This window comes from Onychomys torridus, chromosome 19, assembly GCF_903995425.1.
Source record: "Onychomys torridus chromosome 19, mOncTor1.1, whole genome shotgun sequence".
Lineage (NCBI taxonomy): Eukaryota > Metazoa > Chordata > Mammalia > Rodentia > Cricetidae > Onychomys > Onychomys torridus.
The window spans coordinates 54,309,430-54,333,587 of record NC_050461.1 but is presented as its reverse complement, the minus strand read 5'-3'; the positions used below and the strand labels follow the sequence as shown (position 1 = coordinate 54,333,587).

The following is a 24,158-nucleotide window of genomic DNA, read 5'->3' as shown; positions in this document are numbered from 1 at the left end:
CAGAAAATAGTAAGGCGGGGCAGAGAGAGGATCTTAGTCCTTTTGGACTGAGGAACGGTAGAGGTAGGAAGTGACTGTGCCTGCTCCCCTGTGCCTTTGATCTTTCAGGTTTTTATCCCAATATCTGAGAACCATTCTTACAGTGGAATCTGTAAAAAGTGAAAAACCAGCATGGTTGTTATCAAAAGCACCTGGGAATGAGGGCACTGGAGACTAAAGTGTGTGGTTACATCTCTGAGGAACAAACTGGTGTGAAAATTTATCTTTTAGAAAAAAAATTCTATTTGAAACAAATATGGATAGCCAAAATTAAAATTCCACCCCACTGCAACAGTTCACTGCTAAACAAGAAAGGCACCGTAAGCTGAAGTCCAGGGGACCATGCTCACAACTCCTCTACTGTTTACTCACAGTCACGGGCTCCTCGATGAGTTCCATCTCATTTGAAGGACTGCAACAGGCAATGAGGAGGTGGGGCAGGGAGAAACAGCAAGGCCAGGGATGTAGATGGTCCACTGAAAACATAGCCCGGAATCTGCCCGCTGTCCCACCCATTGTAAGTAGAACTGCCCTTCTGGGCACTAAACTACCTAGAGAAACCTTGGTTTTGAAAATCAGCAACAGTGCTTACCTACAATCTCAGTACTCGGAAGGTAGAAGCAAAGGCATCGCCACAATTTTGAGGCTAGTCAGGGCTAAAGAGCAAGATATCAGTTCAAAAAGAAAAGGGGCAAAACTTTAAGAAAGGCAAGCCAAATCCCCAATTCCCCATCTCATTGTAAAAACTAGTTTATAGGCTCACTCTCCTGAAAAGCCCAACTCTAGAAACCCCATGCCACAGTGGTACTGCTAAGCAATGGCATGTGAGTGGGGTCCTTAGCACGGCTATGCAGTATCTGTGACCTGATACATGTTCTCCAGACTATAACTCCTGCCTCCGGAATCCTAGCTAGCGGGGACACAAATAATCCACAACCCTTTTCCCAACATAGTCGGTATATATTTCTTGTACAGAGGAAAAAGACAGGCTCAGCTGAGACCATCACTCAGCTGGTACAGCGCTTACCTAGCGTACTGTGTGGTGTGCCGCAGTGGTTTGAATGGAAAATGTGCCCCACAGGCACATGCCCTTGAAGCTATGATTCCTGGTCAGTGGTGCTCTTGGGTGGGTTATGAAACATTAGGAGGTGGAGCCGTGCTGAAGGAAACATGTCACTGGGGGACAGGCTTTCAGAGTTCACAGCCACACCCAGCTTCCAGTTTGTTCTCAGAGCTCCCTGCCTGTAGATGGAATGTCTGTAGATGGAATGTCTCTTGCTCAAGCCATCTACTGCCATCTTCTTCCACCATTACAGAGTACCCCTCTAGAACCTAAGCGGAAATCAACTCTTCTGTAAGTTGCCTTGGTCACAGCAACAAAAAAAAGTACATGCCTGTTAACCCCAGCACATGGGAGATAAAGTCAGGAACTCGACACAAATGGCTTCATTACAAACAGGATGATTCTGGGATACAAAAACTGCTCTCTTCAGTGAAGTTCTGCCGCAACCACGTGAAGGTCACCTGCACTTTAGTTCCAGGGAACTACGACTCACAAAAACATTAGGAAGGAGACGGGGGCTGAGGAGATAGTTAAGGATAGAGCCTGTTCCGTACTAGCATCCATGAGGCCCTGACTCCAGTACTCAATACCAGGGGGCAGGAGGGAGAGAGGGGCACCAGGCCACTGGGTATGTGTCTCAGTACAAGCCTCCTCCTCCCAGCACCAACCCGTAAGTGATACCCACCCCAGCAACTGGCTCCATCTTCAACTCTCTTGAATTCCTCAGCTTAGGAAGCAAAGCACCAAGACTCAGATAAAGTATGACTTTCTCCATTGCCACCCAGCTATGAAGTGGATAAGCCAGGAACAAACCCAGGTTAGCTGAGCCCCAAGAATAAGAGCTGCATCACTAGCTGTCTCATTTAGTCTAAATTTTTAATGTATTTTAAATTTTCCAGAAAATATTTAGTTTCACTGACAACACTGAAAAACCCTCTAAAACTTTTGAGTTAACTTTGTCTCTCTCTCTCTCTCTCTCTCTCTCTCTCTCTCTCTCTCTCTCTCTCACACACACACACACACGCCATTAAGATGACAGATGTGACATAGATACGTCCATGTTCCTGTTTTACCTCACAGCCAGCCATGCACAGTACCGTTTTATTCAATAACACTTTATTTATTTATTTATTTGTTTGTTTATTTATTTATTTATTTTGCATGCAGAAGAGGGTGCCAGATCTCATTACAGATGGTTGAGTCACCATGTGGTTGCTGAGAATTGAACTCAGGACCTCTGGAAGTGCTCTTAACCTCTGAGCCATCTCTCCAGCCCCAATAACACAACATTAAAGTCATCCTTTTATAGGCACACGCACTATAACTCCCTTTCCTGTGTATGTCAAAACTCACTGGACCTCTGAGGAAGGCACTTCTCCGAGTGACCTCGGAGGAACCTGGGAGCAACACTACGCCTAAAGAGCAGGCTCCATGTGTCCTGGCCTAGAGCTGCCAAACTACATAACAGATTCCTCACCCCGGCAGAGTTCCTTCCCTCTGGCCTGGTTATTGGGGTCTAAGCTAGTAGAACTCTGAGCAGAGACTGCTTCCTCTCTCCTGCTCTGACTCACTCAGGCCCCTTCCTTTAGATGGACTAAATACACACAGCCATCAGTAACTTGGGGAAGGGCGGACAGCACACACATGGCTAAGGATCTGATGAGCTGTCTCTGATTTACAAGTGAACGTGGTGTTGGAAACACCTTCCAAGGAGTGGTTAACAAGCACATTGGCGGAGTACTGCTTCACTAGAAGAACTGACACACTTCAGTTTGGGAACAACAGTACTCTCCTGACTTGCCTAGCAGTCTCAAGCCACCTGTGCCTCAGGTGCCTGGGAGGTTCCACTTTAATCTCGTCCTCAAAGATGTTGCCAATCTACAGACTGTCAAGCAAGGCAAAGACAGTGCTCCTACTACTCTGGCAAGTGCCACCCACCAAACCCACCCAATGGTGGCCAGGCAGCCAAGAGCAGCAAATCTACCCAGGTGGCACTTGAGCCACTTCTACATGCCTGCCCAGGATATGGTAGAATCATTGCAGGATGACACTACACAGATAGACTCTTAGGAAAAACATCCCCAGAACCCACCTAGTGCAAGTATCAGTTAGATCAACACCTCTCTAGGAGATAGAGGAACAGTATACACAACAGAGTATACACAACAGAGTATACACAAGAACCTTGTCAAAACTAGAGGGAAGCTGAGCGGTGGTGCACACACCTTTAATTCCAGCACTTGGGAGGCAGAGGCAGGTGGATATCTGTGAGTTCGAGGCCAGCCTGATCTACAAAGTGAACTCTGTCTCAAACCCCCCCAAAAAAAACTAGAAGGCAAGGATACCCAAGGTTCTCTCTTGACCTTTCCATTTGCATACCTGTGCACACACAAACACAACAGGGTAACTAGTGTATGTGCACATGAATACTTCTATAGTGAAGCTATTTGCATGCCAATCCCTCAATGAAAAATCCCTTAGAAACCTAGTGGGTCTCTTTCTGCCTTCTAACAGGTATCATCTCCTGTGAACTTGGTCTCTTCCTCGTTCACATTTGGGTGTCCTCCTAGCTCCCAACTCCTTTGAGTCTTGAGGTGACAGCTGACAGTCATGTAGCTGGTCAATATTTAATCACTGGCTTATAATTATCAGCACACAAAGCAGGTATGACAGAATCGGTCATAAAATTAACAAGCACATAATGAATCAGTAATTTTAAAAAATAAAAAAAAGTTGGTAATCTAGACACACAGTGCTAGCTAGGGTGCTTTTCTTAATCTACAGTGAGCACAGAACTGACTCTTGGAGACTTTGCAACCTCAGCTTCCAAGTGTGATTCTGCTTTGGAGGTATGTACCTGAGTCCTCCAGTGGAGTATGAAGGCTGTCACCTGTGCACCATACCTTATCACATATCTCAGCTCACACATGCAGCACACTGGCCCCAAAAGCCAGACCAAGTCTCTTCTGAGAGATCCCAAGTGGACCTTGTGGGCTGTGTACCTGAAGAGACAAAATCTGGCCTGGCAGGGTGATTCACCCCTGACCAGACAGTGACACTGGGAAACACATGAGTTTGACACAGCAGGGCTCAGGATCATATAGGAAGTACTTCACTTCCTATTCTAACCAACCACAAGACTGTGGATCAAGATAGGAAGCCTGCTCAAAAAAAAAAAAAAGAGGGTGATCATGGGAGTGTCAGGCATTAGTCTGCTTTAGAGCTACTCAGGATCTAGAAGCAGGAATCAATTAAGGAAAGAGCCAGACTCAACCCCTAAATCAACCATGACACCTAAGTCCATTTCAGAGGCTAAGGGACCAGGACTGGCAGGCAACCAGGGCCCAATAATGTCTTTGAACCATGTCATAGTGAGCTATAGCAGAAGCAGGGTGAGAGAGGAACCTCTGAAAAAGAACCATGATCACAGTGAAGACCACACAAACCTGGGCTCAAATCCGCCCCCGCACTCCAGCCTGTAGGCAGGGTAGAATTCATACACTCTCTGAACCCCAACTTCCTTGTCCACAAACTAAGCAAACCCCAAAGGTCACGAATAGGGAGGAACCTAGATGAGAAACAGCACTTGAGAGCTGTGATGTAACAGAAGGCTTCAGATTGCTTAAGAACTGAGTACACACACACAAACACACACACACAGACACACACAGACAACTGCCACATGACACCAGCAAGGGGCTGAGGAGGGAAGGGAAGGGCAGCCCCTTGTCCTGGGCCACACCCACCAGTATGCTGAAGAATCTAAGCCTCCAGTTAGAACTACAGGGGCACTGAGACACGGCACATACATGCACATACAGTGCTAGTCAGCCTCCACATGACTGTGACAAGCGTGAGATAATTTTAAAGGGAAGATCTACTTTGGCTCTTGGTTTCTAAGGTCTCAGTACATGGTCAGCTATCCCACTGCTATGGCCTAAGCTAAGACCAAACATCACAGCAACAGGACTATGTGATGGGAGAAACTACTCCTCCTCACCTCACGGCATTCACAAAACACAGGGAGGGAAATGGGGATAGTAGGACACACAGGCCTGGGACAAGATGGCCTCCAAAGATGTGTCCCTAATGGTACGTGTCCTCCAACTAGGCACCACCTCTGAAAGCTCCTATCCTCTTCCATTTATTCTATGAAATTATGAATGTGTCTGTGAATTAATCCCTTGATGAAGTCAAAGCCCTGATGTAGGCAGAGTTTCTATGTCCCAGCAACTGTTCCCAAGTTACCACTTAGAAACTTAATATGAATTATAAATGCTCAGCCAATAGCTCAGGCTTATTACTAACTAGCTCTTACAACTCAAATTAACCCACTTCCATTAATCAATGTGCTACCAAGACTCATGGCTTACCTCTCCTGCATGTCCTGCTTTCTCTCCATCTGGCTGGAAACTTCTCTGACTCCGCCCTTCTTCCCAACATTCTCTTTGCCCTGAAAATCCTCCCTAGCCATTGGCCAATTGGCTTTTTATTAACAATGAGAGCAATACATATTTACAGTATACAAAGATTGTTCCACAGCATCCTGATAAACCAGCCACCTCTCAGTGACTTCATCTACCACTAGAGACCAAGGATTCAAAAACATAAGCCGTTGGGGGGAAGGGAGAAGGGACACACTTCATACCCAACACACACACACACAGACACCAGACCACAGAGGCAGACAGCTTCCTGTTTTTCTCCTCAGGACAAGACAGCAGCTAAGCCTCCTTAACCCTCAACTATCTAAATCCAAGCACTAGCAGCTGCCACCACAGAGTGGCCAGGTAAACCTGAACTGCCCAGTAGCTCAGGAGCTAGGACTCCGATTCTCACAATTTCCAAGACACCAAGTCATCAGGAACTGCCCAGAATGTGGGTTTGCCCAGCTCTACTCCACCATACAGGCTGCAGGATAGGGTTTAATCCTCAGCCCTATTCCATGTCGGTTTCCTGTGTCCGTGTAAATCAATGCATTCACCTGTAAATGAGGACTGTGTTCTCATCTCAGACAGTAAAGATCTGGATGCTCTCTTGCTTTACTCCTAACTTCAAGGAAGAAAGAAGGGTGCAATGGAGCTGGGTTAAAGCTCAGTGGTAGGGCATTTCCCTCAATGTGTGATAGCCTAGGTTTGTCCTCAGTACCCATCCACCCCCCAAAATAAAAAGATCTGTGATGGGAAATGGTACACAGGATCCTAGTTTGAAAAGAAGGAATCTAGGGATGTTGCTCAGTTGTAGAGTGCTTAACTACCATGCTCAAAGCCCTGTTTCAATAATGCCCAGCACAGTATAAACAAGAGTAGTGACATACAACTGTAATTCTAGAACTGGGCAAGTGGAGACAAGAGGGTCAGATCTTCAGGGTCAACCTTGGTTGTATAGCAAGTTAAATGCCAGCCTGGGTGGGTGACATGAGACTGTCTCAAAATGACACACCTGAGGCATGCCCTTCGAAACTTCTGAACATAATCACTTAATCCTCATTGTTTCTCAATGAGCACACAATCTCCCCCATTCTTAGAGACATGAAACTACAGAGCATGGATGTAACTTGGCCTGCAGTCTCAGATGAGAAAGTGACCAACCACAGCAGGGAATTGCCATGCTCTCTGCCCCAATCATAGCCACTTCCCACTGCATCCTGGCAGCAAAACTGTCACCAGCTTTAAGGACCTGAAAGACAAGCCACTCTGCACAAAAGCAAACCAATCAGAACTTTTGGGGTTTGGGTTTTGTTTCTGAGACTCACTCCTTTCAGTTCAGGCTGACCTGGAACTCAGGGCAATCCTCCTGCCTGAGCTTGCCAAGTGCCACTGTGCCCAGCTTCGTAATTTCCACATCATCTTGATCCCCCAATAGCTCCACAGTCATTAGAGTCACCTCTGGGACCTAGCCTCAGGCTAATGCCATCTCTCCTGCACCCACCTACACGGGGTTGAGCAGGCTGCTCCCACCACCCTGACCCCTTTGGTCTCAAACAGGCAGAGTCCTCCAAGGCTCTTTCTTCCCTGTTAGACGCGGGTTACCCCCTCACTTCCTTCCAGGCTCCCTTTACATTATCACCTTTCAAAAGCTTAAGCACAGTGGACCGTTGTCTCCAAGCCCTTTCAGACCCCCACTCCTTGCTCCCCTACGAGCCCCTCAATCCTCTCTCACATTATTAAGAATGCCAAGGCCTGTGACACCACTGGCTCACACTGCCTCCTCTAAGAGTCAACAGGAAGAGATGTTGGCTTTGGCTTCAGAGTGGAAAGTAGCACACCCACAGCTGGTCAGGTGAGAGGAGGGAGCCCAGAGGACAATGATGATGACTCAGTGGGTCCTGCCTCATCACTTCTAAGAAACCCTCTTCTGTGTCAGTTCTGGCCAGGGGCTTGTTCTATTTGCAGGCCAGGCGGAGGAGTAGGGAGTTTTTCCACACAAAACATCTGCTTTAAAATGTGTGGCTGATAGCCAGGCCTGTCAGCACAGACTTGTAAAACCAACTGCAGTGGAGGCTAAGGTAGGGAGATCACAAGCTTGGGGGTTGTCTCAGGCAACTCAGTGAGACCCCTGTCTCAAAAGTCTTTGCTTAAAAATAAATAAATAAATAAATAAGCAAGCAAACAAGCAAGCAAGCAATACAGCTCAAGGGCAGAGTGCTTGCCACCTTATAATCCAGGGCCTAACTTCAAACCCCAGTATTGCCCCAAAAAAGGGAGTCAGCTGGAATTAGAACTATCTTACATCCAGTCAAATCCACTTCCATGGGGCCATGGAAGCTCTGCGATAGTACATCCCCAAAAGTTCAGTGGAAAACTGGACTTACCTCCCAGGCCACTGGAAGCAAAGCAAGCTGCAGGCCCCTGTTGACTGGCTGCACACCACCTCACTTTCCCTGGTGTCCCCTACCCTAGATCATAGCTAGGTCAGCAACTCCAACACCTGCATGCCAATCAGGCCCTGAGGAACTTGCCCTCCAGCACTGACTGAGCAAGGGGAAACTCCTGCCAAAGGCCAGTGGCTGATCTGGAAGGCAAGACACCCATGGGGACAGGACAGTGACATTTTCCTCCACCATCAGAGACCAAAATAGGCCATGACACAGTCTTTGGCACCTCAAAAACCTTGCCAGCAACAGCTGGTTTGTAGTTGTAGACTAGGTGAAGTGACCAAACATTTTCTCACTAACTTCTGGGGCTCTACCTACAGCAGACAATCCCAACCCCCAGGGGGCCAGTAAGTCCAGCTGATGGCAGGGGCCACTGGTGGGTACCTAAGTCAGCCAGGCCTTCCTGCTTCCCACCACAGATAAACAACCACAGGCCTTGGAGGCTTATGCCTTTAATCCCAGCACTTGGGAGGCAGAGGCAGGCTACCCTGATCTACACAGACACTAATTAAAAAAATAAAACAAAAACCCACCACCTCCTTCTGCTTCCAGGAAGTGGGATAAAGAAAAAAAAAAAAAAGGACACAGGGCCCAGCCCAACATGGGGCACCTGGATCTGGCACCTGCCCCAACCCCACACCTACTGTGCCAGGGAGTTTTGTGCTTGGAAATAGTCTTGCAATCTGCTAACTCAGATCTCAGAACTCTTGAGTGTGAGGTGGGACTGCAGAACCACAAACCCACAGTTTAAAACCTTTTCAGAAAGGACCCTTTTCTTCCGAAAAAGGAAATTTCGACAAGCAGGCACTCACTAACCGAGGCAGAAACTCCTGGGCCACTAAGGTACCACAGAGACAGTGACTTCTAAAAGTGGCTTCCAGACAAGCATGGCAGCACCTGCCTGTAATCCCACCACTCAGGATGCTGAGGCAGGAGGATCACAAGTCTGGAACTACAAAGAGAGCCAGTCTCAAAACATAAGTAAGGTAACTGTGTGAGGAGGAGGAAAAAAGACCCAGAGATGGCCTGACACCAGGTCCATCATCCAGAACTGTCTCGGGCAGAGCCTACACAGACTGCCAATAGGCAGCACCAGTGCTCTACCAACTGTCAACAGGGGCCAGCAGCTGCCTCCTGGCAGGAACAGTGCTACTGGGTGGGTGTCCCACAGGAGAATAAGAAAAGACCTCCTCAGACTCAAAGACAGGCCAGGCCCTGGCTTGTTCTACCCATCTCCCCTAAAACAATTTATAGCCAAGTTCCAACAAATGCTCCACCCTGCCTTGAGCAGCTGCACAGGACAACAGATGTCCAAGATGAGATCTGCAGTAAACAGCACAACCAGGAGCCACGCAGGGTCAGGGCGACATGAGCATAAGATAATAACCAAAGAAAAGGCCCAAGGGAAAAAGATAGAGCCAGGCAAACTTGGCATGGTACTACTTGTTTGTAACCCCAACAATCAGGGGTTGAGGTAGGAAGATCCTGAGTTCAAGGCCAATATGGGCTACAAAGAGAAACCAGGTCTCCACAAAAATAATAATAATAATAATAATAATAATAATAATAATAAAATAAATATATAAATGGGATGTTCAGGAGGCAGAAGCAGGTGGATCTCTGTAGGTTCGAGGCCAGCCTGGTCTATAAAGTGAATCCCAGGACTGCCAAAGCTATGTAGAGTGATCCTGTCTCAAAAGGGGCATGGTGGGGGGCAGAGGGAGGGAGGAGAATGAGGTAAGGGCAAAGGGCTGGGGATGCAGTTTGGCTGGTAAAGTGCTCCCCTAGTGTGCACAAAACTCCAGGCATGGACTCCAGCCCAGCATAACACCATAAACTAGGTGTAGTGGTAAATGCCTGTAGGTACAGACAAGATGATTAGAAGATTTAAGGTTGAGGCTGGAGAGATGGCTCAGAGGTTAAGAACACTGGCTCTTCTTCCAGAGGTCCTGAGTTCAATTCCCAGCAACCACATGGTGGCTCCCAACCATCTGTAATGAGATCTGGTGCCCTCTTCTGGCCTGCAGAGATAATGCAAACAGAACACTGTATACATAATAAGTAAATAAATCTTGTTTTAAAAGATTTAAGGTCATCCTCAGCTACATATCAAGTTTAAAACTAGACTTGGTACCCAGACCTCATAAAAGATATGAAGTTGTGAGTCTGTTGACATGACAAGGGAACTGCAGAGCCCATAGGAGCCTGGCAAACACGCCATCTGAACCCAGAGCCATGAATAAGGTGTAGACAAGGACCCAGTGGAGCAGGGATAACTGAGGGCGGGTGGAGGAAGCTGGGCAGCACGACTAATAACTGACCTGCATTCACTGGCCACAGTGGAAAAGACTCACATATCCCTGAATCATTTATTGATTCGTAGCACACTTTAAAGAGATGACTGAGGCCGGCCAGACTCTGGCCCCAGTTCTGAAGATCTGGGGCCAGAGCACCAGAGGTGGTGGCAGTTTCCAGCACATGCAGTGTCACACTCATCGAGTACGGGGGTACACATGCACCTGAGGCTCTTCATGCATAGCCTCTGGACTCAAGTCACAGGCTCCGCACTAATGATCTCATCTAGCCCTAATCACTTCCCAGAGGCTGGGCCTCTGATCACCACCCCCCTAACACCTCACGATGGGTATTTAAATTTCAACAATGAAGCTTTGGAGACCTAGACCTACATCTAAAGCATAACACTTGGAAGTCTGTATACTTTAGTGGGTTAAATGCTAGAAAATAGAATCATAAAGTTTAAAACCTCTAAGAGTGCTATGAGCCGCAGACACAAAGACAGGTCTTTTTCTAACATTGCTTACATTTTATTACTTTAGGTGTATGTATGCATGCCTAGGTGTATGTGTGTGTACAGGTACCACACTGGATCCCTTGGAGTTGGAGTTATACAGATGGTTATGAGTTTGCCTGATGTGATTACTGAGTACCAAGCCCACATCCTCTGCAAGAGCAGCAAGCACTCATAGCTCTTTCTGTAAAGCCTAAAGACATTCCAAGCTGGGCGGTGGTGGCGCACACCTTTAATTCCAGCACTTGGGAGGCAGAGGCAGGCGGATCTCTGTGTGTTCGAGGCCAGCCTGGGCTATAGAGGGAGTTCCAGGAAAGGCACAAAGCTACACAGAGAAACCCTGTCTCGGGGTAGGGGGGAGCCTAAAGACATTCCTTAATATAATGTAAATTAATTTTAAAGATTTAAGTTTTCAATTAAGCTAAACACAGAAAAATTAGAGAGTAAGTGGGTACAATAAAACAGAAAAAAGGTGATAATAGTGCATGAAACAGAATACTAGTTGTGGTTTGAAAGCAAAATGGCTCCCCAAAGGGAGTGGTTTTATTAGGAGGTTTGGCTTTGTTACAGTAGGTATGGCCTTGTTGGGAAAAGTGTGTCAATTTGGAGGTGGGCTTTGAGGTCTTATATATGGTCAAACCACGCCCACTTACTGTGAGTCAAGATAATGGACTCTCAGCTCCTTCTCCAGCACTATGTCTGCCTGCACACCACCATGTTGCACCATGATGATAATGGACCAAGCCTCTGAAAGTATAAGCCAGCCCTAATTAAATGTTTTTTGTTTGTAAGAGTTGCCATAGTAATGGTGTCTCTTCACAGCAATAGAAACCCTGAGATAGAAGTTGGTACCAGGAGTGGGGTATTGCTGTGATGGGCCTGACCATGCTTTTGTTTGAAGGAGTGTGGACCTTGGGACTGTGAATTAGAAAAGCAGTTGAATGCTTTAAGTGCTGCTTAATGGGGCATCCTACTAGGGAACATGGAAGACAGTGATGCTATGAGTGATTTGAACTGTGGGGGGCTGGTTCAAGAGGTTTCAGGGGAGAAGAATTTTAGTATGATGCTTAGAGATCATTCTTGTGATATTTTGGTGAAGAAAGTAGCTGCTTTTTGCCCTTGTCCAAAGAGTCTGCCTGAGGCTGAAGTGAAGTTTTAGATTGTTAGCAGAGGAAATCTCAAAACAGCCTAGTATAAACTCTGTCGTGTGGTTATTAGTGTTAACTCTGCTAAAGATTTATAATGAAAAGGAGAAAGCTAAACAAATAAAAATATAAAATGTACAGATTGAGAAAAGGAGCACCAGGAAGTAGAACAGAGCTAAATCCTGTATTCAAGGAGACAAGGGATAAAGAAATGGAATAAAGGAAGTGGTGACCTCAGGGCAAGATCTCACTCACCTCAATTTCCAACTTGTGAAAAGGAATTAATGAAATGGCTAGGTATGGTGGCGCACACCTTTAATCCCAACACTCAACGAAGGCAGAGGCTGCAGAATTTGAGGCCAGCCTGGTCTATAGAGCAAGTTCAAGGACAGCCAAGCTTAGGCAGTGAAGGAAACCATGGAAAACAGAAAGCTGGTGAAGATGTAATTAAACAAGGGGGCCATATTCCCTATAGGAAGCAGCAGAACTTGGCAGCTTCGGCCACATGGTTCTGGCTTTAGAACTAAAGATATAACAAAGGGGCTGTGGAATTTGCTTCTGAGACTTAGGAAAGCCACTGAGGCCAGGCATGTGTCAGGGATGTCCCTGAATGGAGGCCCAGAGAGGTCATTGCATGAAACTGAAGGAGACCCCAAGATATTAAAAATGCAGAGTCATGGGATACCTGCCAAGGAAAGCTGCTAACAGGGAGAGGAACCAGCACAAGATAAAGAAGTGTGTTGCGGTCAACAAAGTTGAAAGGAGCTGGAGATCTGAAGAACACTTTGACATCAGACATGGAGATGCAGAGTTTGGAGTTTGTTCAGCTGGTTTTCAGTCTTGCTTTGCTCCAGTATTTCCTCACTATGCTCCTTTCCCTGTGTTTTGGAATGGTAATGTATATCCTATGCCGTTGTATGTTGGAAGTGTGTGATCTTTTTATTTTGATTTTATAGAGGATTACAGTAAAGAGACTGCATGAATCTCAGAAGAGACTTTGAACTTTGGACTCTAAAATCAAATTTGAGACTATGATAGACTATGGGGAGTTTTGAGGTTAAACTTTTTTGCATTATAATATGACTATAAGCCTTTGGGGTGAGGGAGTGGAATGTAGTGGTTTGAAAGAAAATGGCCCCCAAAGGGAATGGCATTATTAGGAGGAGCGGCTCTATTGGAATAGGTATGGCCTTATTGGAGAAAGTGTGTTATCGTGGAGGTAGGCTTTGAGGTCTTAATATATACTCAAACCACACCCAGTAAGACAGATCACTTCCTGCAAGTCAAGATGTTGGACTCTCAGCTACTTCTCCAGCACCATGTCTTCGTGCATGCCACCATGTTGTACGTATCATGATGATAATGGACTGAACCTCTGAAAATGTAAGCCACCTTAATTTGATTTTTTCTCTTTATAAGAGTTGTCATGGTCATGGTATCTCTTCACAGCAATAGTAATCCTAACTAAGACACTAGTTCTTCTGAATTGACTAAAATTTAAACAAGCCTTTGGTAAATACAGTGAAGGAAGATGTGCACAAGTTAATGTCAAGAATGTCTTAGGAGCTGGAGAGATGGCTCAGCAGTTAAGAGCACTGGCTATTCTTCCAGAGGACCCAGGTTCTATCTGTTGCCAGCACCCACATGGTGGCTAACCATTGTTTATAACTCCAGTCCCAGGGGATCCAATACCCTCTTCTAGGAACTCTAAAGACATTAAACACACATGGTGCACAGACATATATGTAGACTAGACACCCCATACACATAAAAATTTTGGAAACGTGTAAAAAAAAAAAAAGCCAGGTGTCATGACAAAAACCACTGATTGCCAGCACTTGAAGACTAAAGATGTGGATCACAAGTTGGACAGTCTAGGCTAGACAGCAAGACTCTGGCTTTCATTTTTAGAGAAATTTTGAGGGTGGGAAGATGTCTTTGCCAGTAAAGTACTTACCTCTTAAGTGTGAGAAGGTAAGTTAGAGCCCCAGAACTCACGTTAAAAAGCCAGCAGCACACTGATAATCCCATAGATGAAGGGGATCGGAGTAGAGGAGGCAGGAAGATCTCTGGAGGCTCAGAGGCCAGCTAGCCTGGGTAAAGTACCACTCAGTGAGAGAGCTTGTCTCAAAGACAATATAAAAGGCACACAAGGTTGTCCTCTGACCACACACACATAACACCATAGAGGCACACACACAAGTCATACACACAACACATACACCATAGAGAGACACACATACATACACATGGCACACCCTTTCACGTGCTCTTTCCCTCTCTCCCTACTATCTCTTAGTCTCTCATCTCTCCCCGTCCCCCTCCCCCCTTCTCTCTAGGAAAACACAGATTATCAAAACTAGCTCAAGAAAAGACAGGAAATCTGAATAGACAGGAATGAAACTTGAGATGTTGGGTAAGGTAACAAATGCTTGTGACTCCAGAAACTGAGACAGGAGGGTCCCAAGTTCAAGGCTTGCTACTCTACACAGGAGACTCTGCCTCAACATAAGTAACTGACACCATATTCAAGCTCCTCCCCATATTATACCCCTCCTTCCCCAAAGTACCAGATTATTAGAACATTACTGCTAAATCCTACCAAAATGTATGGAATAGAAAATGTCTAGTTCATACAAAAACTGATCCCAATGCATTTAAAAAAAAAGGTTGACTGATTCCATAAAACTGTCATATTCCTGATAACAAAAACAAGTTGAGAACACAGCAAAGAAAAATTATAACATACCTTTAATCCTGGCACTTGGAAGGCAGAAGCAGGCGGATCTCTGAGTTCGAGGCCAGCCTGGTCTACAAATCGAGTTCCATTTCCATTACACAAAGGAACCCAGCCTGGGGGGTGGGGGTGAGCTGACAACTCAGCGAGCATATCACATCCAGGACAGCAAATAAAACAACACGTTCAGGGGGAAATGAACCCTCACTTTCTCCTCACAATACGCAAAATTTAACCAAGATTCTAGAATTAAGCACTGGAGAAAAATCTGTGACCTCGGAGTACCCAGTGATTCCCAAAAGGAGAAATTTTCATAGTCGGGAGTTCATCTGAAATATCTGGAGACATTTCCCTCTATGTCACCCAGGTGAGGGTAAAAAGCCTTGGCACCTGCTGGGTCCAGGCCAAGAGAGCTGCCTAACACCCTGCAATGCACAGGAAGGCCTTCCAACAGTGAAATTCTGCCACAAGCTAAGATTTCTTAGGTCTTGTGGTTAGAATGAGAACGGCCCCCATAAGCTCCCACAGTGAACGCTTGGTCCCTAGTTGGTGGTGACATTTGGGAGGCTTAGGAGGTGTGGCCTTGCTAGAGGAAGCAGCGCAGGCTTTCCTTCACAGTTAAAGCTACCACTTGCCACCATGCTAACCTCAGCCAAGATAAACTCTTCTAGCTATAAACTGTCTTGCAATGGTGTTTTATCACAGCAAGAGAAAGAGGGAGGGAGGAGGGAGGGAGGGAGGGAAGGGGAGGAAAACACAGTACACATGTCTAAGAAAGGACTTAACTCTGAACACCTTAGAAACTCTTAAATTTCTGCAAGTATGTGATTAAAAACAAACTGCTAAAGGGTCAAAAGACAAATTATGATCTACAAAAAAAAAAAAATAAGTTAAAGATGCTGTTTTAAGATCTGATAGAAGGTAGAGGCAAAAGGACCAGGAGTTCAAGGTCACCCCCAACTACAATACAGTGAGCTGTAGTGAGGGCATGAGACCCTGTCCAAAAAAAAAAAAAAAAGCCATAATGTCACCATAATTAACAATCCTAGCTAACACACACACACTTATGGTTAAAAGAAATGCATGCACACAAATGGATGTGATCCAGGCTAACATGTGGCCCAAATTAGGCATATAAGCATTGTTCTTTTGGAAAAATTGCAGGAGGGAAAAAAAAAAAAATCTCCCTAGAGATAGCAACTAAACTGACTGCAACTCCCAGCTGGCTTCATTATTCTCTTGTCCTCAATATAATAAAAACTCTCCAGCATTCATACCCAAACAATTTGGAGAAAACACATCCTGTATAAATTTTTCAAAGTAGGTACCCACTAGACCAAGCATTTTATAATCGGTTCCAACTGTTAAGTTTTCCCCCATGAAGAATACTGTAAACACCTAAATCAAGGGTGGAAACATGCATTTAACATACGTAACATGGCATCCTGCAAAGTTTAAAGTAGTCGGTTACTCCACTGAATGACTATTCAAGAGTGTTACTCGGTCCCTTCTGGTGGTTCTGCATTGCCTGGCTGCTGTCCTCTCCTGTTCTCACTTATCCTGCCCCACTGACCTTCACATGTTCCCTACACCAACAGGCCTCACGAAGTAAGTTCTTTATACACGAGCTCTCTACTAGCACACCACACCCTGAGAGACCCCTGAGTAACTTCTTCCATAGCACATTGTCCTCTAGACATTTGACAAGTATGTATTATCAACCAAGCCAAGTAGTGCCTGGAATCCTGGCTAGTGGGCAGGAGGATGGCAAGTTCAAGACCAGCCTGGGCAACTTAGAAAGCCTTTGTCTCAAAAGGTAAACAAGAAGGGATGCAGCTGGCAGATAAAGGACATACCTACCATGCATGAGGCCCTAGGTTCAGTCAGGGCCCAGTATCAGTGTGTGTACGTACAGTCTCTTCAAAGAGAAAGCAGTTGTGTGCCTCTGCCATGTCTGCTGTACAAACACATCTCACAGAGCAGGCCTGTCAACTGTGCAAATATCCAAGGTCTGCTGCTTAAATGTTACCTCCACTTGGGTTCCTTCACTTCTCCCCAAGGCTAAATGCAGTAGGAACTGCACCCCTATCCCAGTGGTCAGAGCTCTGAACCCGACACCTCAGAAATAGGCCAGGATTTCCCTACTGTGCTCTGAAAATTAGCCTCTCTTGGGAGAGGCTGAGAACCTATGGCTCGAGCTTAGGAAAGCCCCATGATGCCTGGGCACGCCACTACCTTTACAGAAATAGCAACTTCAGGAATTGCCCTGGGCACTAAACCATACCACATCCATTTATTTATTTTAGCAAGGAAAAAGTAGTCTGTTTCAGTTGGTTTACAAACACCTGGAATAGTCCTCGCCACACAAGGAACTGCCTCCGTGTGACAGAAACAAACACAAGAGTACCAACTAACTACAGGAGTCTACTGTTCCCACTCAGGAGACCCATGTGGGCTGTTTACAGCTCAGCCATGGAGCCTGTAAAGAGAATAAGCAAGCGGCCAAACACACCATGCTCCCTTCATACTGATGTGACTTATACTGGATTTAGAAAGAATTGCTAACCTCCTTCCTTATATATGTGATCACCTTAGGGGACTTTTATCTCACCGTACTCAGGTAACTAACTACCCCACATTCCCAGGAAGTGGTTAAAAGCATGAAGAAATTCTAAAGGGCTGTGGGTATAGCTCAGTAAGAAAACAGCTGCCTAGCTTATCCCAGGCCTGGTCTGATCTCCCAGAACACAAAACTAAACAGGAACACACATGACAAAGTACATACTAAGTTTGGAAGAGACACAAAATTGGTCCCAAGCCAGTTTTTACACACAAATGGAGCATAGTGACAGGCAGGGACAGATGTGAAGGACTGGCAAGATCACCCTCCCTGAGGAAATCTAGAGGAACAACATTAGAGATAGTCAAAGACTATGGCGGCCACCTCTAACAAAGCCTTAGACCCTGGCTAGCACTGGCAAAGCCATACCACAGTGATAGTGGCCCCAGTATGCGGCCCCAGGCCATTGTACCAGGTTAAGTACCAGTACTCCCCCGCCCCATGAGATGAGCCAAAAGCTCAAGATGGTGTGATGATCTTGCACGGGAGCGGCCTGAGACACCAGTGTCTGTCTTAACAGCTCTTCTGGACAACTTTAACCTATTAAGAAATAAACTCACCGGTCGGTGGTGGTGCACACCTGTAATCCCAACACTCGGGAGGCAGAGGCAGTCGGATTTCTGAGTTCAAGGCCAGCTACTGAGTTCCGAGACAACCAGGGCTACACAGGGAAACCCTGTCTTGAGGGGGGGAAAAAAAAAGGAAGAGAAATGGAGGGAAGGAAGGAAAGAAAAAGAAACAAACTCTAGGGTGCTGGAGGAGAGATGGCTCAGCAGTTAAAAGCCCTTGCTGCTCTTGCAGAGGACCCAGGTTCAACACCCAGAACCCACATGGTGCCTCAGCCGTTTTTAACTCCAGTTCCAGGGAACCTGATAGCCTCCAAGGACACCATGAAGGCATGTGGTCAACAGACATACATACAAACAAAATACTAATGCACACAGGATAAAGTAAAAATAATTTTTAATTTTTTTTTTTAAAGAAATGAATTCTATAGCCGCAGAGTGGTCTGGAGACGGGGGACCCAAGTTCAATTCTCTGCACCCAGACAAGCTGCTCCAATGGATCTGACTGAGGTCCTGTTCTGGCCTCTGCATGGCAGATACATCTCTCTCTTTAAAAATAATAGTGTAATAATAGAATCCTAAGGAAAGGCTGTAGGTCAGTGGTAGATTACTTGCTTAGCATGCCTGACCCACGTTCGATCCTCAGTACCACCCCCCTCAAAAGAAATAAATTCCAATTAACTAGTAAGACCACTTCCACAGCACTGGCCCAGCTGTGTTAATTCTTAGTCACAGCAGTCCTTAATCCAAAATTTCCTGCTCTAAATGCCCCCCTATTGTCTAAGGGGCAACCTTCCTCCATATTCTGAAGTTAGAGGGACAGAATTCTCTCTGGGCAGCTAATTGGTCTATAAACCGCAGTGCAGCAGGAGGCTCCCTCCAAATACTCTTCAAAATGGGAAAAAGAAGTCTGGTCTGCCTTGTTCGCCTTACAGTAATGATTCCTACAAGTTGTGAGCTCCGGGTGAGAACAAAACTCTGATACAAGGGGGAAAGAGGAGCCTGTAACTAACATCAGAAACTTGAAGTTTGCCTCATAAATATCTGACTCGCTTATGAAAGTCAAGGGTAAAAGCTGGCTTCAAGATTTTTCAGCCCGCTCCCTTCTTTAGCCAAGTTTTAAAAACAAGAAAAGGTTTGACTTCCCATCACCCTAAAGAGTACAAATACAAAGGAGGCCCTTCCCTAACTCCTGGTATTGGAAGTTCCCTAGGCCCACGAGTCTGTGTCCAACACCAACAAACTTCAAGGAGACTGGAGATTATACAACCTTGATTCCCAGAGCAGAAGACTACTAGAATAATCCACTCTGGAGACAATGACATCATGTGAGCGAGCAACCAGACAGGAAGCTGACTGGGAGAACTGAAGGAGAAAGTCTTGAAAGCCAAGACAGATGACCACCCCTCATCCCCCATCAAAAGGAGAAAAAGCATCACCCACTGACAAACTGCGACTTTAAATAAGGAAAAAGGAGAACTGCCATAGACGGGGTCAATCTGAAACCACCACAACCCAACTCCAAAGCCATCGCGTGGGCTTGCACTCCCTGGAGAGTCTGCACACCGGAGGGGACGCCTCCGAAGCCCCGCGGCTGGAACTTCAATGACAACGTGCGTGCAGTGGGACAAAAGCCCAGCCGCAGCTCTGCTCCCTGCAACTTCCAAGGGGGGGAACACCCGGCCGCGGGAGTCGCACAAAGCCGCCCGACTTATGACAGCCACAAGTGGCCGGGCACGGGGCTCCGTGGGCTAGCGCCACAGCGGCGGGTCCCCGTGCGCCGCCGCAGCCGCCACGCGGGCAACTTTCCCGCGGGGGCGGGGAGGAGCGGGCGTCTGCGTGTGCCCCGGCCCGCGCCTGCCACGCGGGACACCCACCTGCACAGAGCGGCCAAGTCCGGGGCCGGGGCCGGGGCCGGGGCCTGGGCCTGCGCGGAGGCCGGGGCCACCACGAGCAGCAGCAGCAGCAGCACCGGCATCGGCGGCGGCAGGAGCGCGACGCGCGGCCCGGAGGGCACGGGTCCCGGCTGAACGGCCCGCATCGCGCGTGGCGTGGGGCTCACGGCGGCTGGCCGTTCCAGGCCGCGTCTGGGACACGGTCGCGCCGCAACAGCGGAGGCGAAGCTGCAAGCAGAGCGGGAGAGCGAGAGTGAAGCCTAGGGGGAGTGCGGCGAGGAGGCGCTCCGCGGTCCCGACCGTCACGTGAGCGGAGACGTCCCGCCCCTGCCCCGCCTCCTTCCACGTGACGTCCTTATTCAGGTAATCTCCGCCCAGCCCCGGGGTCACGTGAGCACCTCACCAGCGCGGGACAGGAAGCGTTGCGGGCCGGGCGCGGGCGCCAGGTACCAAGCCAAGGCCTGGACGGCGGAAAGGGGTATCGCCTCGGAGCCCAGACCTCAGTTTCCCCGTCTAGCACCCTGGTTGCGTCGGCGCGTAGGCGCTTCCTAACTATCCCTTCTTCATTCTGGACCAGTACGGTGGCCGAGATGGAGTTAGGTGGCAAGGCCCAGGTTGCTGCTTAGTATTGCGAGTCGGTGCAGGGTAACAGGTCAGTTTTTCTAGCATCCTGCACGGGAGTTTCCGGCTCACGCCCTGGAGGGCCTCACAAGAACTCTGTGGAAATGTGATTTCCCAAGCAGGGCTCTCTGCATCAAGTTAGGCGACAGTGGTGGATCAGTATGTCGTGTTCAGGAAACCAAAGGGTAACAAGTGACATTCAAAACTTTTGTCCTGAGACTGCCTCACTATGTAACTCAGGCAGAACTGGAATTCAGATCCTTGTACTTAAGCCTCCTGAGTGCTGGGCTTACAAGCGTGTACCACCAGTTCTGTCTATAAAGGTTTATTTTATTTTTTTATTTTTATTTTTTTGGTTTTTCGAGACAGGGTTTCTCTGTGTAGCTTTGCGCCTTTCCTAGAACTCGCTTTGTAGATCAGGCTGGCCTCGAACTCACAGAGATCCGCCTGGCTCTTGCCTCCCAAGTGCTGGGAATAAAGGCCTGCGCCACCACCGCCTGGCCAAGACTTATTATTATGTTCAAATAAATATGCCCATATTATGTACACCACTGACCTAGTGAAAGTAAAATAAATGTGGGGCCTAGGAAATGGCTCAGACTGTAAAGTGTTGGCACATCAGAGTGAGGTCCTGCGCTCCAGCCCCAGCACCCATACAATAAAGTCTGTGGCTGGCTGCAAACACAGGTAACCTCGGTGGAGAGACAGACAGACAAAAGGATCCTTGGAGTTTGCTGGCCAGCCAGTCTTTCTGGATCTGGCGAGGTCCAAGTACAGACTGCCCTGGTAAGATGGGAAGGCAGACAGAATATAGTCCTCTGGTCTCCATGGGAGCATGCAAACATACACACAGAAAATAAGATAAATCTGCTGGCTGTGGTGGCATATGCCTTTAATTTAATCCCAACAGTTCGAGGGCAGGCAGATCTCTGTAAGATCAAGACTAGCCACAGCTACATAGCGAGAGCCTCTCCGAAAAGGAAAAAAAAAAAAAAAAAAGATAAGCTATACTGTATGGCCCAGACGTCTACTGTTATTATCAAGAAGTGGTCCTTGGGTGTTAAGACTTTCTGGCTGTGACATATCACTTGCATTGACCACCTGGTTGATCAGCTGATCTACTTAACCAGGCAGATACTCCCCTTCCTTCTCCACTCCATGTGCATCCCTCCTGGAGATACCTGCTGGATGGAAAAAAGAGAATGACCTGTCCCTGACCAAGAAGGGCCAATCTTGAATCAAGGGTCCAGAAGCAGTGGCACTCCCCTGCTAAAAGCTGAAGTTTGGGGTTTGCATCTCCAGTGTTATAACTGAGGCAAACAAGGGTGGTCACTGAAAATGTTAAAAAGTGACTGAGACAAAATTTTGCTTCCTCTCAAAGTATCACTCCAAAACACATTTTCTTTGGATAGCTTGGAAATGGAGCACCCCAAAAAGGCTCTGATGAGGAAGGCTTGCTCCACAGGTGATGGCATTACTAAGAGGTGATTGGGTCATGAAGACTGTAACCTAATTAATGGAGTAATCTTGCCTTACCCCAATTTCAGTTTTCCGTAGACCATCTCAGATTAAAAATATTAAATTGAAAGTTCCAGAATTAATAATTCATCAGATTTCAATAACATTAATATATTGTTACAGCTGTTTTAGTGTATGGGTATGCTGTGCTCTTATTGTACCTGTTTTATAAAATAAACTTGGGGGCTGGAGAGGTGTCTAGTGGTTAAGAGCACCTGCTCTTGCAGAGGACCCAGGTTCAGTTCACAGTACCCATAGCAGGTGGTTCACTATCAAGTCTTTTTTTCTGGTGGGGGGGGCACGGTTCCGAGAAGAGGTTTCTCTGTATAATAGTCCTGGCTGTCCTGGAACTTGCTCTGTAGACCAGGCTGGCCTTGAACTCACATAGATCTCCTCCCTCTTCTTCCCGAGTGCTGGGATTAAAAGTTTGCACCACCGTGCCTAGCCTAAACCTAAATATTGTTTTAAAGAAGACAGAAACAAGCTGGGCGGTGGTGGTACATGCCTTTAATCCCAGCACTCGGGAGGCAGCACCAGGTGAATCTCTGTGAGTTCCAGGCCAGCCTGGGCTACAGAGTGAGTTCCAGGAAAGGCGCAAAGCTACACAGAGAAACCCTGTCTCGGAAAAAAAAAAAAAAGAAAGAAAAGAAAAGAGAAAGAAAGAAAGAAAAAGAAAGAAAGAAAAAGAAAGAAAGAAAGATTATTTTAAGCCCAATTTTGGTAGCACACATTTGTAATTCCAGCACTCCAAGAGGCTGGGGAAGTAGAATCAAAAGTGCAAGGCCTGTCTGGAATACATACCAAGACCCTGTCTAAAAACTCCAGATGTGAGTCCAGAAATTATTCTGGGGTAGAGACTGAACCTGGGGCCTAGTACACACTAAGTATACAAACTTTCATTGACTTTAACTGCTAGATACACGTGTAACCCAGGTTCACCTGGAACTCACTGTGTAGCCAAGCATAGTTTTGGCCTTGAAATATTTTTCCTATTTTTACCTTCCATGTGCTAGGATTACAGGTGCCATCACTCCTGGCTCCAGGAAATTCTTACACACAGGAAAATTTTAAAACAGCTGTCCTAAATTAAAGGAGACTGAAGATGTAGGACAATAAAAGACAGTTCAGCATCCTTACTTGGAGCCTAGAACCAAATTGGAAACATGTTAGTGCAATTTGTTGGGCATAGAAATCCCAGTTCTGGTGCAAGCAGAAGAATCAGACATTCAAGGTCATCCTTGGCTACATAGCAAGTTCCAAGCCAGCCTGGGCTATATAAAACCCAATATTAAAAAAAAAAAAAAAAAGGGTAAAACAAAAGTCATTAGAAATGTCAGGCGTGATGGTACATGCCTTTAATCCCAACACTTGGGAGGCAGATTTGAGTTTGAGGTTAGCCAGAGTGAATTCCAGAACAGGATAGACAGACAGGGCTACCTAGAGAAAGCCTGTCTCAAAACCAAAAAAGAAAAATGCTGTCACTGTCTGGAAGATGTTAGCACACAAAACCCTCTTTTGTGGGTTGAATTATGTCCCCTACTAGCTATGAGAGCCTAAGCCTTCTACTGCAGAGTGTGTGTGTATTTGAAAGTAGGGCATTGTGCTGGATTAACCGAGATAGTGTACTAGAATAGGCTGGGCTCTTCAGGCAATCTGGCCAATGTTTTGTAAGAAGTGGGGAAGAGCTGCTGGGGCGGCGGTGGCGCACACCCTTAATCCCGGCACTCGGGAGGCAGAGCCAGGCGGATCTCTGTGAGTTCGAGGCCAGCCTGGGCTACAGAGCCAGTTCCAGGACAGACACCAAAACTGCACAGAGAAACCCTGTCTCGGAAAAATGAAGAGGAGAAGAAGGAAGAAGAAGAAGAGGGGAAGAGACAGACACAATGAAAACAAACTGAGGATGTCACTCAGGGGAGGAATGATGCCTCACGTCACTAATAACCCAAAAAACTCAGAGTACAGCCTAGGACCAATATCTCCTGAACCTTCAGAGAGAGCTAGGGCCAGCCAGCATCTCCATTTCAGACTTCTGGCCTCCAAAACCAGAAAATAAAGGTCTTGTTAAATCTCCTCTCCCCCACACCCCCATGGCTCTCTGCTGTTACAGCCCTAGGACACAAATAGTCCCTCCAGCTCACACACGGTCAGGTTCAGAACCCAGGTGACCCAACCACTGTCATTGTGCTGGCTCAATCTTTTCGTCCTTGCCATTTTGGCCTGACTCTAGGAACACAGCTCAAATGGCAGATCACCCCGGTTTCATGTCGG

At 46.9% G+C, this 24,158-nt stretch overlaps 1 protein-coding gene across 2 annotated transcripts in view; it reads right to left on the bottom strand.

Moving 5' to 3' along the window:
- Positions 1-20,065, bottom strand: part of Igf2r (insulin like growth factor 2 receptor) — a 93,385-nt gene extending 73,320 nt beyond the window's left edge. The window contains exon 1 of one of the 2 annotated variants that reach the window (XM_036168579.1): positions 19,734-20,065. In XM_036168579.1, coding sequence (XP_036024472.1) covers positions 19,734-19,897 — 164 coding nt within the window. In that variant the 5' untranslated portion in view covers positions 19,898-20,065. The remainder of the gene's footprint in view (positions 1-19,733) is intronic. The other variant, XM_036168578.1, reaches the window with a different exon arrangement.
- Between the last annotated feature and the right edge of the window lie 4,093 nt (positions 20,066-24,158).